This window comes from Meriones unguiculatus, chromosome 4, assembly GCF_030254825.1.
Source record: "Meriones unguiculatus strain TT.TT164.6M chromosome 4, Bangor_MerUng_6.1, whole genome shotgun sequence".
Lineage (NCBI taxonomy): Eukaryota > Metazoa > Chordata > Mammalia > Rodentia > Muridae > Meriones > Meriones unguiculatus.
This window is the reverse complement of record NC_083352.1, coordinates 5,546,637-5,562,915: the sequence shown is the minus strand read 5'-3', so window position 1 is coordinate 5,562,915 and position 16,279 is coordinate 5,546,637. Positions and strand designations below refer to the sequence as shown.

At 47.9% G+C, this 16,279-nt stretch overlaps 1 protein-coding gene across 2 annotated transcripts in view; it reads right to left on the bottom strand.

The window, feature by feature from the left end:
- Myo16 (myosin XVI) overlaps window positions 1-16,279 on the bottom strand; it is a 450,668-nt gene that overhangs the window by 178,861 nt on the left and 255,528 nt on the right. For both annotated transcript variants that reach the window (XM_060381367.1, XM_060381366.1), the window contains exons 17-20: window positions 13,938-14,049; window positions 11,545-11,662; window positions 10,727-10,798; window positions 8,481-8,622 (exon numbers count right to left, since the gene is read on the bottom strand). In XM_060381367.1, the coding sequence (XP_060237350.1) occupies window positions 8,481-8,622; window positions 10,727-10,798; window positions 11,545-11,662; window positions 13,938-14,049 (444 nt within the window). The remainder of the gene's footprint in view (window positions 1-8,480; window positions 8,623-10,726; window positions 10,799-11,544; window positions 11,663-13,937; window positions 14,050-16,279) is intronic.

Below are 16,279 nucleotides of genomic sequence, written 5' to 3'. Positions count from 1 at the left end.
CGTGATTTTGTCCAAAGTGTCTGGCTACTGTTATGGTAAGAACGGCATAGTCTTACCACTCTCTGTCACACGGCCCTTTAAATCTCATGTGGGTGCTGGGGCTTTGGGAAAACCTTGACGCTCCTCCAGATCTTCCTATTTGGAAATGGAAATGCTCACGCAGGGCCACGCAAAGCAACTGCAGTTACAGAGGAAGATGGTCTTGTCTGTGTGTGGGGAGGAGGTGAAGCAAGAGGCTTATTTAGAGAACAGGTTTTGCTTCAGATATTTGCTAAATTACAGAGTTTGGTTGTCATGGTAATCAGCAGAATGATTTAAACAAGTCTACCCAGAAATAGAAGTTACTTGTACTGTATTCACAAGGATCAAAGAAATCTCTTCATTTAATGAAAAGACAGTTTTCGATTTGAATGGAGGGAAACACCGCGTGTCAGATTCGCTCCTCTGACAAGCTGCTTGTTACTACGTCTCTGAAACAGCAGAAAGACACAATATTTAGAACTGAAACACAGCAAACTTGTGGAATGAACTCGGAGGTACTTAGTGGGTAATTTATAGGCCCGGAGAAGAGAAAGTCATTGAAAAACACTAAACAAACATTCAACTTGTAAGCTCAGAAAACAAATGAGCAAAAATGAAAACACTACAAAACAGTTCAGACAAAAGGACCCGAGACTTGACAGTCAAACAACAAACAATGTTTCTTTAGAAACAATTCTTACAGACTAGTTTTGAGCCAAAACCATAGTTTTGTGCACAAACTATGAGAGGAGAAAAAATTACCACTACAATCATAAACTTACTGAAAGGCCACAGAAACACACCTGTGATTGACACAGAGAAAGTTTAAAGCCTTAAAACGAGAAGCTTTGTGGGAAGCACGTGTGACTCATAAAAAAAAAAACAAAATCACGTGGTCACAGCCCGTCCCCTAAGACCGGAGGCCATTAGAAACACTGTCGAGAGGAGAGGAACATAGACTACCCCTCACGGTCATTTGTATGATTTGACAGCCAAGGGTCTACTGGGAGAAAGAACTCCCATCTTGCCTCACTCATGAAAACAAAAACAAAGCAGGCCAAATAGGGCTGGCAACCTCACAGGGAGAACGAACCGACGACATAAGAAATAAGATGGGGCTAACACGGTGGCTCAGGGCTTTTGAGCACTGCTCTTGTGGAAGACCAGCTTTGGTCCCCAGTGCCTCCATGGGCCATAACTCTCTCTAACTACACTTCCATGGGGCCCGATGGCTCCTCTGACTTCTCTGTCCACCAGGCCCTCATGCAGGTCACATACCTACATGCAAACACTTACTAAACAATACAACATTTAAGGTAACTAAAAGTAGTTTTAAAGCAAAAATGGACTTAATGAATTGTACATGTGTGTGCAGGCCTCTCTCTCTCTCTGTGTGTGTGTGTGTGTGTGTGTGTGTGTGGTAAAGGGGGGGTTATGAATTTGATAGGGAGGACAGGGAAAATGGGAGGAGTTGTGGGGGAAGAGGTGAAACTGAACAGAACTCAGACATGTTAGTTCCCCCATACACACTTGGGAAAAAAAAGCTGGGTTCAGAGGCACATGCCTTAATCCCAGCACTCGGATTCCTAGCACAGGCGGGCAGATCACTGCAGGCCAGTCTGATTTGCCTCATGAACTCCAGAACAGCTAGGGCTATGACGCCCTGTCTTAAAGCAAAACAAACAAAAACTGAAATAAAGTCTCATATTAAGAATCTAAAACTTAATTAAAAATACACATATCAAGGTAAGGGATGAGATGGTTATCATCCAATAGATTTTTAAAAGTTTAGATGAAACATAAGAGCTCTTCAGAAAACATTAAGTTCTGAAATCTTAAGTAACAGTGTTACATACGCAATATTGTCCTTATTTTGGAAATAAGGCAAGATGCACCATCACACATTTCCAACTCTGTTTGTTAGCGCTGGTCAGTGCAGTAGGACGGCAAGAAACACAAGCAGTCCAGAGGAAGAGACATCCTCTGATTATTTATTAGAAAATATTAAGATATTCCATTAAAAACTTGTCAGAGCAAATAAGAAAATCCTAGACAGAATTTAAGATTTCTAGATAGAAGCTCAAGCTCCAATAAACTTCTCCAGTCAGCAGCTCAATAAACTGAAATGTAACAGAGCAGCATTCACAGTAAAATTCAAGCGACTTGAAATGTCCAAAAGAGAAACCCAGGGAGCGAAGCGAAGGGCAAACGGCCGGCATTGCTTACTAGGAAAGAACACAGACAAATGCTGCACTGCAGAAGTGATAGTCCAAGAGGGAGGAGCTTCTTGCTAGTCATCTGTGGATGCGCATCTGCGCAGTGTCCTCAAACAGCATTTCATGAAAATCAAAACTAGTGCAGAATGCACGGAAGAATAAAGATCACCCAAACAAGGGAGAAAACCATAATCTAAAACGAACCAAGTCATTCAAAAATAGTATTGATATCATTTCTGTCAGATCAAAAGCCAGAGGGACTGAGCGGGGATGCTAAGAGTACCCAAGCCAAACATGAAATGCCCTCAATCCCTCATGTTCGAAATAGTGTTTATGATCTGCTGAAAATCTCAGTTTTAGAGAAAATGTAAAATAGCCTCCTCATAAGAGCGGGCTACCTCTGCTCCGGCCCTGACGGAAAACTGAACTGTGCCGAACGTCTGTGAGGGGGTCCAGGCCGCAGTGCACAGCTGTCTCGCTGGAGGAGTTGCTGCTCAGTCAGAGAAATGCAGACTCATGCCCTGACTGCAATTCCGCCACTGAAGCCCAGCCCGGGGGAATCCTGAGCACGTACCAAAACTGCACACAGGATGCAGCGCTGCTGGCAGCCGAGAAAAACGTGGAAGGAGACCTCGCAGCCATCTGCTGATGAGGTTTCTGCGTCCACGGGAATTCACTCAGCAAGTGAAAACAATGAGACTATTCTGGATGGGTTGGTGTGGTGAAATCTCAAAACCAACATGGAGTTTAAAAATGAGGCACAGAAAACACCCCTCAGGCTTGCACTTCTGCACCTCTACTCCGCTCTTGTCCTTCTGCAGTTGTGAAAAGAGATGGCTGGAGAGCCAGAGGAACACCTGGGAAAGGACCAAGCCAGCTCGTGCCAGGAAACTAAAGAGACCTGTGCTTTTAGCTCTAACTTTTAGTTGTGTTTCATTAAAAATGGAACATCAAGTGTTATCCACGCTAACCTGAGGCTACAGGAGGCATCTCCCTTCCACGTAACTTTGTGCTCCTCTTGATTATTCAATCTTTTCTAACAAAGGATTAAAGATGACAAATGATGAAGAGTGATATTACTCACTAAATGGAAAAAGACTAGCTTCATTTTCTAATAAATGCACATTGGGCATTTTATTATTTTTGTGATGCATTTAAAGATTAATAACATAAACACATTTATTAAGAATTAAATGCTTTCAATAGGATTAACAAAAGAATGTATAAGCTGTCCTTTTCTTTCTTTCTTTTTTTTTTTTAACAGTGCTCAATTGTGTGCTGATTTCTAGATTTTTACTATGTATTTCCTGCAGACTTTCATTTGCCCCGTGTTTTCCTGAGGCCACCTTTATAAGCTGGGACTCTGAGAGTTAAATCTTTATTGTCATTTCAGTAAAGGATTACAGGGGGAAAAGTCAGATTTTATTACAAAGTTAAGATTCCACTGGATTCTTAAACAAACTTCTGCTCGCCACAAATTTCACAGTTTCCTGTTTTTTGTATTTGTCCAATAAGGGTAGATAGTGTATCCTTTCCTGGAATATAACAAGTGTAAAATACAAACTATAAGTCACATAAGAGTGGGAGAGGAAAGGCAGGTGACTGCCAGCCATTGCAGGGCGTGGTGGTTTGAACGAGAGTGGCCTCGTGGCCTCACACATTGGAAGGCTTGGCTCTCAGTTAGTGCAACTATTTTGGCAACAATTAGGAAGTGTGACCTTGCTGGAGTAGGCGTGGCCCTGTTGAGGAGGTGTGTTGTTGGGGTGGGCTTTGAGGCTGCAAATGCCTGTGCCAGACAGTCTCTCTCTTTGCCTGTGCCTCAGTGATCCGATGTCACCTCTCAGCCTGCTCCAACGCCAGGCTCCTTCACTACCGTGGCCACACATCCACCTTCTCAGTCCACTAGCAAGCTCCCAGCTAACAGTCTTCTCTTGGAAGTTGCCTTGGCCACGGTGTCTCTTTATTACGATAGCACGTGGTCAAACATACATTTCTCCAAGTGTGTAGAGTGGTCAGCAGAAGGGAGACGGCACAGCTTGAGGAATGCCACAGATCTCGGTTCACCAGCCTCCTCCATCCAACCATCAACCTCAGCACAGGGAGCAAACGGCAAGATGGAGGCGTGACCTCCAGCCTCCTGGAGCCCTTGTCGTTTTACACAGCAAGCCTTGAGCCCTTCCCCTCTGTCCTCACCTCTCCACAATCAGAGGCACGGAAGGACCCACGCCCTCCCCTGTGGAGCGCACACCACAAACATCCTCCCCATCCTCTGCTCAGGTCCTGTGCTGGCTGGCTTCACATGGCCTTGATACCTGGTCGTGTGAGGGATTGCCTTCATTCAGCCAGATTGTAGGCCCGTAGGCCCTTATGTTTCAATACTTGGTCTCCGTTTGGTGGAACTGTTCAGGAAGGATGTGGAGGCATGGCCTTGTTGGAGGAGGTGTCTCACTGTGGTTGAGCTTTGATGCTTCAAAGGTCTGTACCATTCCCACTTAGCTCTCTGTGCCTCTGGATTATGGCTTGAGAGGTGAGCTTGCAGCTCTTGCCTGCCTGCCTGATGCCCACTGTGATGGCAACAGAGTCACACTCCGGAATGGTAAGTCAGGAACAGTTCTTCCTTTTATTAGTTGTCCCGGGCATGGTGTTCACAGCAATTGAAAGCAACAGAGGCACAAATGAAGTGCAAGTGTGTTCTCCACACCTCCAGGGGTCACCCAGGTTTGGCTGCATGGTTTTAACAACAGAAATCCATCTAAAAATAGGAGTTCCAGGTCTGTGTCTCCGGCATTGGCTGGAGCCTTATCTTCTGGGTCGGACAGCTCTCAGTGACATTCTGTGTGCCCCTGAAGGTGTGACGGCATGCTGGGCCTCTTTCCACAGACAGACAGTCCCCCACAAATCTGTCTAACAGGCACTGTAGCACTGCTGTTTCTCACTGGACACTGGGAGGGGACCTGGGCAAAAATGCCCACAGCTGTCCTTTGCTGGGCTCTGTAAGGGCACATTCTGGCCGCTGCTGCTTTCTCAGGGCAGGGTGGGTTCCATTACATCAGGACCTGGTGGGCAAGCCACATCCTGGGAGCCCTAGCACATAAGTTGCTCTTCTGACTCCCTTTGCCTCATTCCATGGCTGATTCCAAGCCAGGAAGAACAATACTATCCCTAGAGGAGGCAGGTGGCATCAGGAGTGACCTGGGAGGTGAGGATAACAGATGGTGGGGGTCGGGGAGGCAGGGGGCCCTCTTGCAGCAGGCTGGGCATAGCAGGCGTGGAAAGCGCTACAGCAGGCTAGGCCAGCTCCTAATAGTGGCGCTGTCATCTACTCCTCTCACAGGCAAGACATCAGGGCTTAGCAAAAGCAATGTCCCCTGAAGGATTCACATCTGAAAACTATGGTTTTAAAACAAGTTTGTTTTTTTCTTCCTAAGAGAAAGGCTTTGGAGGGAAGGACTGTGAGGGAAGCTCCTATTTTACCTTTTAGTTTTTAGCTGTTTAGCAGGATTTTATCCCCAGAGGCACTTGTGTCCACACATCCTGAGAGAGTTTTAGAGAAGCAGGAAGTGTGGCTGTGGCAAAGGTTTCAGGGCTCTTAGTGCTACTGCTCTTAGCTCCTTCTGCCTCCTTGCATCATGTCGCTTTGAACTGAGCCTAACAGACTGTTTCAACGTGCTTCCGGTTTGACCTGCCTCAGCCATGGCCTAATGCATCCTGAGAGAGTCACACAGATGTCAAGGTCACAGCAGATGCGAGACCAGGAGAAGCTCACATTAATCTTCCAGACTGGCTTGTTCAGGCAAACAGGGAGACAGTCTGCGTTCATCTCCACTAACTAGCCACATCCCCTGCTTGAGGACACAAGGTTTCCTCACAGAAATAAGTCTTCATGGAATCAGGAAAAGAAAGAACAGTTTTTGTTGTTTTTTTTTGTTTATTTTTCATATTAGACCTATTTTCCTTAGGAAATGAGGTAGTCATTCCAGGAGAAGGTACTTGATCTGCTTTGACTTCTCCTGGCTCCTTCCACAGTGCCTTAATGAGTAGCTCATCAGCATCCACGCTCACTTGAAATTGTCACAAGAAAACACAGCGTGGAAATACACCAGCCCATCACTTCAGTGTGCTTGCCAGCTTTAACTTTAAAAGTTAAAACTTTTAAACTTACCGTCTTCTGCCCAGTTACAATACTTTAAAACAAAGGAGGCCTGGTGCATGCCAATAGCTTATGCAAATATCTCTGCCCTTTCTGACTCAAAAAGCAGATCCTCAGAACTTGCAGTGCTCTGAGAATTTCCAAGAGTTAGAAATACTGCAGATAAAAAAACTTTTCCTTGCCTTGCTAGGGATTTAAACCCAACTTCAGGTGATTCTTGAAAAAAAAAAAAAAGGCAGTTATTCCAAGGAGCTACTGTGTCTCAGAGGTGTGGCACATAGCTACAGTTTGTGATTTCTCGTTCTCCTGCATTTGCTTACAGAGAACTTCAAACGCTAAGGCGGCCATCCACTTTTCCATCCGGATACACCAGACACAATGTCCACTGCTAAGAAGGCCACGTTTCCTCCCTTTCACATACCTAACTGTTTCCAAGCATATAAATTCAAGACTCTGCAGGGTTCAAATGTCAAGTGGAAATTTTCTAGAAGTCCCCAGGTTTACGTTTTAATTAAACATTAACTGATCACTAGCACCATCAGCAAGGGTGCTAATGTTTTTCTGTAAGGTTAATCTGGCCAACTTAACACATGTATGTCAGCTGTGAATGGTCATTACATTTGCAGGCCTGACATCTCATTTCTATCGACAACTTGATTGTATCAAGAACTACGTGGGGGGCAAAGGTGAGGCCCATCTTTGGGAGTGTATATCTGTGAGACAGACTTAGGGAAGAAGACTCTCCACGGTGGACAGAACCGTCCCACCGGCTAGCCTCCTGGACCAAATTAGGAGTAAAATGGAGAAAGTCAGGAGGAGCGCACTGACTTAAGCAAGGTGTCTCGAGCCAACTGCTTCCACCGCAGGCTCCCCTTCCAACCCAGAAACAAGAGCAAACCCGTAGTTTCTCAAGCTCCTTCTCCTGGGTATTGCATCACAGGGAGGGCGAGGCTAGCTAGGATGGAGGACCACAGACCAACTCGTCACAAGACTGAGAAGCAAGAGCTGAAGTCCTCATTACGCCAAGAGGCAGGTGTCAGTCCACATCACAGCGGAGAAAAGAGCCAGCTGTACCGGAGCCACCCTAAACTGCCTAGGAGGAGCTGAAGACATGCAGTGTTGAGTGCTGAGCTTCCGCAAGGCTACAGCTGAAGAATTGTAACATCCCTTAGTCCAAAGCCTGAAATCGCTGCTCTCATCTCAGAACTTTCCCACTAATTGATGTTAATTTTAATATTTTCTAAAAATGGCTTAATCCAGGGATCTGGTAAAGAACTCTAGGACAACAGGAAAATTCTCAGAGAGCTTCACTGAAAGACAAGCAAGCCTGTGAAGGCTTCTGAGTGAAATTCTACTTTCAGATGTCCATCCAAGGTCATTGCCGGTGACAAGAATAATAATGGAGTTTTTCATTGACAAAATGCCATGGAAATCTATAATTTTTAGATGATCAAATAGCCCCGAAAAGCTCCTGCTTAAAGATGATTAAGGGTCTGAGCCGAGAGGATTACTACAGAACCCCTTTGTCAAATAACCCATGAAGTAAGTAAGGAATCTCCAGGCAGAATTACACATATCATCAAACTGCTTCTGAAAGAGACACACGTGGGCTTTCAACCAACTCCTGAGCTCTAGATATTCTTAGACTGTTTTGTTCCTAGACTCATAAAATTTCCATTCTTCTCGGCTCACAAAAGGCCACATCTATACCTTCATTCTAGAGAGAACACATTTGCATATCTATGCGTGAGAGACAGTTTGATTCATCCATCAGTGCTGGTGGGTGGGTGGGGTGGGGCTTAGATCTCTAAAGCATAATTACTAATACCTTCCAGTGAACTGCTAAAATGAAGCATGAATGAAGCCTGCCTCTGGGCAAGGCTATAATATAAAGCATCTCTCCGAGGTAAGGCCTCAGGTGTGCATGGCAGAGTGGCATGGGACCCACTGTCCACACCACCTGAATTACAGGTAGCTGAATAACCAGAGGGCCAGGATATATAGTCCCTGAGTTGTGTGTGATTGGCCAGTGTCTACAGCTCCTGAGTTGTGTGTGACAAGCCAGCACAGGCGCAGCCACCTACAGCTCCTACCTTTTATATTCATCTTGATTCTGGAGGCAGCAATTCACGGCGTTCATCAGAAAACCAAACAAACGACTATACAGTGACTTGGCCAGGAGATCTCGGTAAAATGCAGCCATCTGTGTAGTATGTCGACGGATTATCACATCTCCTAGAATAGCAGAATAAAGAGGGGGTATAAGGAAAAGCGGTCCCCTTCATTAGAAGCCAACACAACTGTCTATGTCCCGTTCATTCTTTCCAACATCCATACACGCTCAGATGTGTTAAAAATGTCCCGAGAGCATCTGCCAGTCATCGCCACCTACAGAGAGGGTCCGGTGCCTTGACTTCTCACTGCACCTTCTGACCAGGCTGCTGTACACCCCTCTCTCTGCAGCTGTGCCATCTGCTCTCAAGTCAGGAGAAGTCAAGCCAGCTCAGGGTCTTGTGTGTGAGTTTTCTAATAACAGCTCATTGGCTGGGCACTGAACTGGCCCAGGCATTTGAACAGCTGCCGGTCTGGAAAGTCATGGTCAAATCAATCAGAATATACCTGTGGAGCTAGGGGACAAGAGTGGGCCTCCAGGAGGAAGTGCCTGTCATTCTCAAATGGAGTGATGGAGATCATGAGAGAGCAGAACTTCTGGAGTCAAAAGACCAGTAAAGGAACTCAGGGGAGAGAGATAGGGTGACCTGGGGTACCCGCAGAGCCAGAATAGTACTCCTGATGGAGACAAAGTATGAATGGAGGTCACAAATTCTTGCCTGTGGCCTTGAGTCTCAGCCTGAGCAGGTAGCAGGGACAGGAGAGCCAGCTGGAGGGGCAGGAAATAGAAAGGAGCCGCCGCTGAGACAGCCCGGAGCTTCACTACCTTGAGAGAGCAAGGCCGAGAGCATTGATGTGGAGCAGCCCAGTAAGGCATGGAAACAGAGCAGCTTTCTAGGGGATGGTACCCCAGAGTTCTGGTTCATACAGCTGAGGAGATCTGAAGAGTGAGCAACATGGTGGAAGGTGAGGAAGGGAGGGTGGCATGAACAGAGGGAACCGTACGGCTACATGATAAGTGACAGGTGCATTTAGCCTGTCTTCAGCAGGATGCAACAAAGGGCCGGGCATCGTCAGGGTGATGAGAAGATCAACATGGCACTTCCTGCAGCTGGATGCAAAGGTGTGGATGGAGAAGTGGCTAAGAACAGCCCTGAGGGGGCCTAAAAGTCTGTCCTGCAGAGAGGAGATTCCTCCAGGGAAATGAGTGTCTCAAAAGACTGCTGCCCACAGGTGAAAAGCTTATTCGCATTTCATTCCTATGGCAAGAAGGGATAGGAGCAAAGTCCAGATGAAAACAGTAACAGAAGTCATTGTTGTGACCCGAGTGAAGAAACAAGGGCAGTGAGAACAGAAGCTCTTATGGACTCACGGGGATCTGAAGGAAAGGGGCCAGGGGAGCCAGCATACCAGTGTGTAGCAGATGCTCACGAGAAAAGCCAGCAAGCTGAGCAGTGTGTATGGAGGACTCTGAGAGGTGAAGTCACTAGTCAAGCAAGTCAGGCGCTGGGATATCAGGTAAGCTCAGAGTAGAGTGGTCGGGGGAGGCCAGCCCTCGCAGCCATGAAAAGAAAGGCTGCAGAGGGCTCCATCCTGACTGCAGGGAAGGCCTGAAATGCCTGGGAGAGCAGTGTCCTTGTGCATTGAGCAGGCCACATGCCACGCAGGGAGTGGACACACACGGAGGGTCTGAGGCTGAGCTGTACAGTAGACAGCCCCTTTGCTAGTCAGTGGCTTGGCATCCACAGTGATTAACCCCTTTTAATCTGAGAACTTTCCTCTCAGAAAACAGTCATAGTTATGCCCATCCCGTGACTGTTTGTGAGATCCAAAGTGACAACATTCAGAGTACTTGGCACCATGCCATCTCCTCATAAACACCAAATAAATGACAGCTTCCATTATGAGCAGAGAAGGCTGCCCTACCCCCACAGAGGTCCACGTTTTATGAGAATAAATCCTCTTAGATTGATGGCTTTGTTTTTCTGAACTGACAGGTTGATTAGGAAGGGGGCTAGTTAATCAGAATGATCTCCCAGGAGCATGGCAGAGTTCCCATACAGTAACAGGGGACCAAACAGGCTTGCAATGCCTCTCTCTTGGCACTCAAGCCATGCAAACAGTTTCCCCGTGTGGAGACAGGCAGAGTGGTGTTTAATTTCCCCACTTGAAAGAAGCCCAGCGACTGTACAAAGGTGAAAGTAAGGTTACACAATGGCTTGCTTACCTTTAAAATACTGAATATCAGTTGTTAAGGCGGAGGCCAGCTCATCTGTCGACACTTGCAACATGCCGGCCACTGAAAGCAAAACAGGCTGTAGGTATGAAATCACTGCGCATTTCCACACCGAGAACACTGCTCTGCGTGTGCACTGTGTCCATGCTCGAGTAGACACGCTAGGAAGGACGCGATGCCTGCTCTCCGGGCTAAGCTCATCGAGAGAAATGCCTCCTTACTCCCGACCTTAGTGGGGTCTTGTGCCTGTCTGGATTCAGTCATGACCTGTTCTCCCCTTCATCACCCTCATAGGTAGTGATGGATGATTTTTCCCCCAAATCTCTCATTAAATAACTTTGAAATAGGTGAAAATAAGCTGTTTATTAAAAACCTGTGGTCTGAGGGTATTTTTAAGTGGATGCGGCTGGAAAGGCAATATCAAAGAAGAGAGAGATTCTGAATACGGTATTTAAAGGGAAGTAATTGTGTTCATAAAATTTAGGTAACGGCCTGGTACCCAAATAACTGCGTGGAGCGTGGTGGGGGCAGAACATTTAGATAACGTCACATGAACTGAGGTATAGGCCGACACCCCTACGAGGTCAGTGTGATGAGCAGAGTGGGAACGTGGAACCCCCTTTGTCAGTCCTCCCACCCCACCCACCCAGCCCGTTAGAGAAGAAATAGACTCTCCCCTCCCCCAAGGACAGGAGCCCTGGGAAGTGAGCGCGGCCGCTGGCCTGCTTTCTGTACTGTGTCTCCATCTACCGGCGGCGCCGAGACGCTGCACCCCGACGGCGTTGGCCCGGAGGTGCTGCTCCACTGACCTTGTTCCAGAAGCTGGAGGTCGGAGACAAAGGCGGAGTCGGCTTCCGTCAGCGCCGTGAACTGAAGGTCTCCGATGTGTAGGATCGCGGCGAGGATAACGAACAGGTTCTCCACCTCCTGGGTGTTGGCGGAGAACAGACAGAACTGCTCAGGGGAAGGGAGCCAGCGAGCACCGTGCACCCTCGCGGGGGGCTCGCTCTTCGGACCCACAGCCTGGGGTCCCCCGAACTGCGGTGTCTGCTCTAACCGAATCTCAGCTCAACGTGCGTTGCCCTTAAATCAAGGCCGATTCAAATCAGTGTGTGAGAACTGATTGTAATCCGGGCCCTGGCAGGAGACACTGCGGTCCCAAGCTCTCCTTGCACACAGGCCAAGAAGCGGGCCAGGAGGGTCTGGAAGCCCGGGGCCGTGCCAAGGAGGTGAAAGAACTGAAGCCAGGAACCGTCCGTTGCTCATCTTTAAAGCAAGAGCGGGGGACACTGAGCTCACGGAGTGCGGAGGGAGGACACTCGGCACGGACGGCAGACAGCCGCATTTCCCAGTGCACAGCTCTGGGCATGCAGGCTAGGAGGGCCGGCGCTGCTCTCCCGGTTCTAAGACTCAGTGAGGGAGACAACAGTCACTACAACCCACAATCCAAAGCGGGAATCAGAAAAACTCCCCGTGGGAGCAGGGGACCTGGGACCCTGGCCCTGTCTGCAGCGGCGCAGCCCCGCCCTCCCGCCTTGTCAGCTTGCCTGGCTGGGGACGGGTGAGAGGGCACCCGCCTCTGCCGCTCAGTCTCAAAGATCCACGATCTTGGGCAGATTCTGCTCAAAAGGCCTCACCCAGTTCAAAGAAAAACTGACCTTTGAATTGTCATGGACAGAGGCCGTCACTCCTAATTTGCGGAGTTTTTATGCCTCGTATTTCTGTAAAGGCTTTGGATAAAGGGATGGACACCAGGCCTTTTGCTAAGATGCACCCCTATCTCCAGTCAGCGGGTGGATTTTACTCGCCTTGCCTTTGAGCAGCAATTGTGGAACTTCAAAGCTGTTTCCAAATGATTTGGCAAAATGGTGTCCTGCCCCTGCCTATGCTCCTGTTTTCTATGGGATCTAGGAACTCCAGGTCAGGGAGGGGGGATACGAAAAGAGACAGCACAGAAGCAGCAAATACAGAACAAGTGAGTGCATAGGGCCAGAAAATGATAGGAATGTAGAAATTGAATCAGTGGGACCAAAGAACAAGACACCACCAGACTCCCTCAGTCCTAGAACTCCAGGCTCAGAGGTGTGGGCCTCGTGCCTTGGTGAATGCATTTAGGGTGAGTCATTTGTTGACTTCCTCCTGCCCCTGTTAGCCAGGTCTGCGGGCAAGGGTGACATACAGCCTCCTACAACAACAGAAGGAGTTCAAACCTCAGACCACATTTGGGATCAAGGACTGTGGGCACCCCAGCGTTCTCTTCTTGTTAATCATTCCTGAGGACTTGGCCACAACCCAAAATACTTCTGAGAGAGCAGAGATAACACGTCAGGGAAAGAGAAATGACGTCTGAGAACATCCTCCCAGGCTCAATCATTCACGTCTAATTCTCAGGGCTGGACCTGTTCAGGGCAGGAACCTATAACCACATGGCTCTTTAAATTTAAATTAATATTTTAAGATATCAAAAATTACTTTCTTCATCCTCATTAGTTGCTTATTAGGTGCCCAGGATCCAGACAAGGCTAGCAGTCTCAGGCAGCTTGGCATGGGCTCCGGGGCCCTTTCTATTATTCTAGAAATCACTCTGGCACAGAGGTGGGCTAAATCTTTCCATGCATTGTTTAGCTTCCTAGAGGAGATCTTTAAGGAAAGTGATTGCAGTGCCCAGTTTCTTCAGACTGTTCAGGGTCCTCGTGGGTCAGGCAGCAGAGTTACTGGGTTTGTTCTAGATACATGTGTGAAAGGGTTTTTCTATTTCTTTTGAAAATGGTGGGGCTGGAGAGATGGCTCAGTGTTCAGGAGCAGAGGACTGGTGTTTGACTCCCAGCATCTACAAGGTAGCTAATAGCTGATGTAACTCCAGTTCCAAGGGACCCAGTGCCCTCTTCTGTCCTCCATGAGCATTGCAAGCAAACAAAACACCCATACATAAAAACAAATAAACGAATGAATGAGTGAAATAGCTTTAAAGTCTTCTACTGTGTTGTCTAGTATCTCTGCCTCCCTGGTACCCGCCACCCTTCCATCCTGTCTGTTTGTGTCCCACCCCACTGGACAGTAAGCCCCAGGGGGCCAGACGGAAGCCTGTCCTCTGCTGAAACGTTGTCAGTGCTGGATGGAGGCTCGGGAAATGGTTTGGGGTAAGTGACTATAAATCTGTAGAGGCTGGTTTTCCGTGTGAAACCCTGACAAGGGGACTCACCAAGCTGCTGAAGCCGAGGGCGCTCAGAGCATGCCTCAGACCTGCAAGTCTCCCCTTGTTCAGAGAGCGCTCTGCTGTGGCGACATCCTCCCGCATGCCTTGGCTCACATACCTGTTAGGATAAACATGCAGCATTACGGCTTGGCCTGGAGTCAGCACTGTGGTGAAAGGTTACCTCATCCATGGCTGGTCACTGTCAGAGTGGAAATCACCTGGACCTTGTGTGCGCAGTAGTTTACAAAGCTACCCAGGAGCCCACGATGTTTCGGGAAAGCAGACGGTGATGCTTGTGCCAGGGCACACTCACACTGCAGACACGGGGCTCACCTTATCTGACCCCTTCCTCACGAGGGGAGATGGTCGCCAGCATGCTATGAACTTCATACAGGAAGTTGGCAGGTGCCAAAACACTCACATTTGCATGAAAGATGCTTAATGTATACTAATGTATTATCCCTGCTTGCCAGTAGCATTTAATTTTAAGGTTGCTGCTTAATTCCCTTTGCTTTACAACCACAGATGCATTGATTGCCAAATGCAAGCACTCCAAAAAGCTGAGGACACAAAGACAAAGGGCTCCTCCAGTCAACTCAGCAGGAACAAATTAGGTACCCAAGGCAGGGACAAGAGAAGAGCTAGCTACAGCACAGCATGGAGGCAGAGTGTGGAGGAAGAAGGTAGGCACCAGGAGGAAAAGCTGCGGGGGAGCCAGGCTCCCTCAGAAGAGCCAACAGGTCAGTAAGAACAGGCCTAGTTTGCGAATAATGCCCATGACCCGGGAAGTGACACAAGGTTAGTCACACGTGGTGTGCACAGGTCAGCAAAAATGAGAGTCTAGGGCGATAAGAACAAAGACTGCTGAGGAAGGAGGAGCAGCCAGGCCTGGAGGCACCTTGAAAGGAGTTCTAGTGAAGTTCAGCAGGTGGCAAGAAGCCCTAGGGGCCTAGAAGCAAAAGAGAGTCCTCAGGTCAGGGGTTTGTGAGTTACTTGGCTCTCCAGAGGGAGACTCCCCAGAAAGAGATGGCTAAAGTAGGAGGAAGTCTAGGCACAGACAGATGTCAGGTTATGGCCAAGGCAGGGTAGGGGCTGGGGCATTATGGGTAGATGGGGGTGGGCAGGTAGGGGGCTAGGATGAGAAAAAAAAAAGCACTTCTGATGCTTTGTACTGGTGTCAGGTGTCAGTGTTCTTGGGAGTGGTGGATCCTGTCCGTCTGTCCACCAGGGGGACATCTTTTGGGGAAAAGCTTCATTTTTATATGAGTTATGTCAAATATAAACTTATACTGGTAAGGTTTAAGCCACAGGCAGAGAAACAACAGGTGTAATAGCCTGGAATTCAAAAACAACTGGAAAAGATAACTGGAAGCCTTCCCTGTGTTTGCAAGGACCCAGAAGCCACTTGAGTGGATGAGCTCACAAAGAGGAAACTGCAAATGTGAGACACTATTGTCTCTGCAGACACCACATGAATGGGAACATCCAAGTTTTGAAAGCAGAAGGAAGATTTGGGAGGAAATTGTAAGAGAGGGAATGAGGGCAGCTGCATGCTTAAGCTCGGCGTGCACCCTAAGCATGCACGGAGGTGCCCGGGAGGGCCATGGAAAGGAGATGGCTGGATGGGTGGGCAGAGACAGGCAGACAGACAGATGGATGACAGACAAGAAAGACACAGGTAGGCAAGCAGATGGACAGATATAGCTCAGTTGATAGATTAGAAGAATAGATGATAAATGGATGACAGATAGATGAATGACAGGAGAACATTTACAGAGTACAGATGAGATAGATGACAGACAACTCCGGTAAGGTGGCACCCTTGCTTGCCTGCACCCCACCATACTAAGAGAAGGTGACAGGACTTAGAGTTAAAGGCCACCTTACACTACAAAGCTGGTCCAAAGAGAATCTGGACAACTTAATGACACTCTGCCTCAAAATAAACATTAAGGAAGAAGTTAAGTTAAGGCTGTAGTTCAGTGATGCAGCGTTTACCTTGTGCACACAGGTTGAGGGTTCGAAGCTCAGTTAATAAACAACAAACACCAGGGTGTGTTAGCACACACTCAGAATCCCAGTATTTGAAACTGGGGCAGAAGTATCATCAGTACCTCAAGCCTAGCCTGGGGTAACTACTGAGCTGAGTGAGGGGCCAGCCTGAACTACACGAGATCCTATGTCAAGAAAACCATCAGCCAAGTGCACATAAATATAATGTTTCTGCCCAAAATTAAAGAACCTTCAGCTTTTCCGTAGTATGTAGAATGATAGAAGAGAAATGTGTTCCGTAATTCCCGGCAGACCGAGCCTCATCATGAGAGAGTTGGGGATAAAAAATTACATGT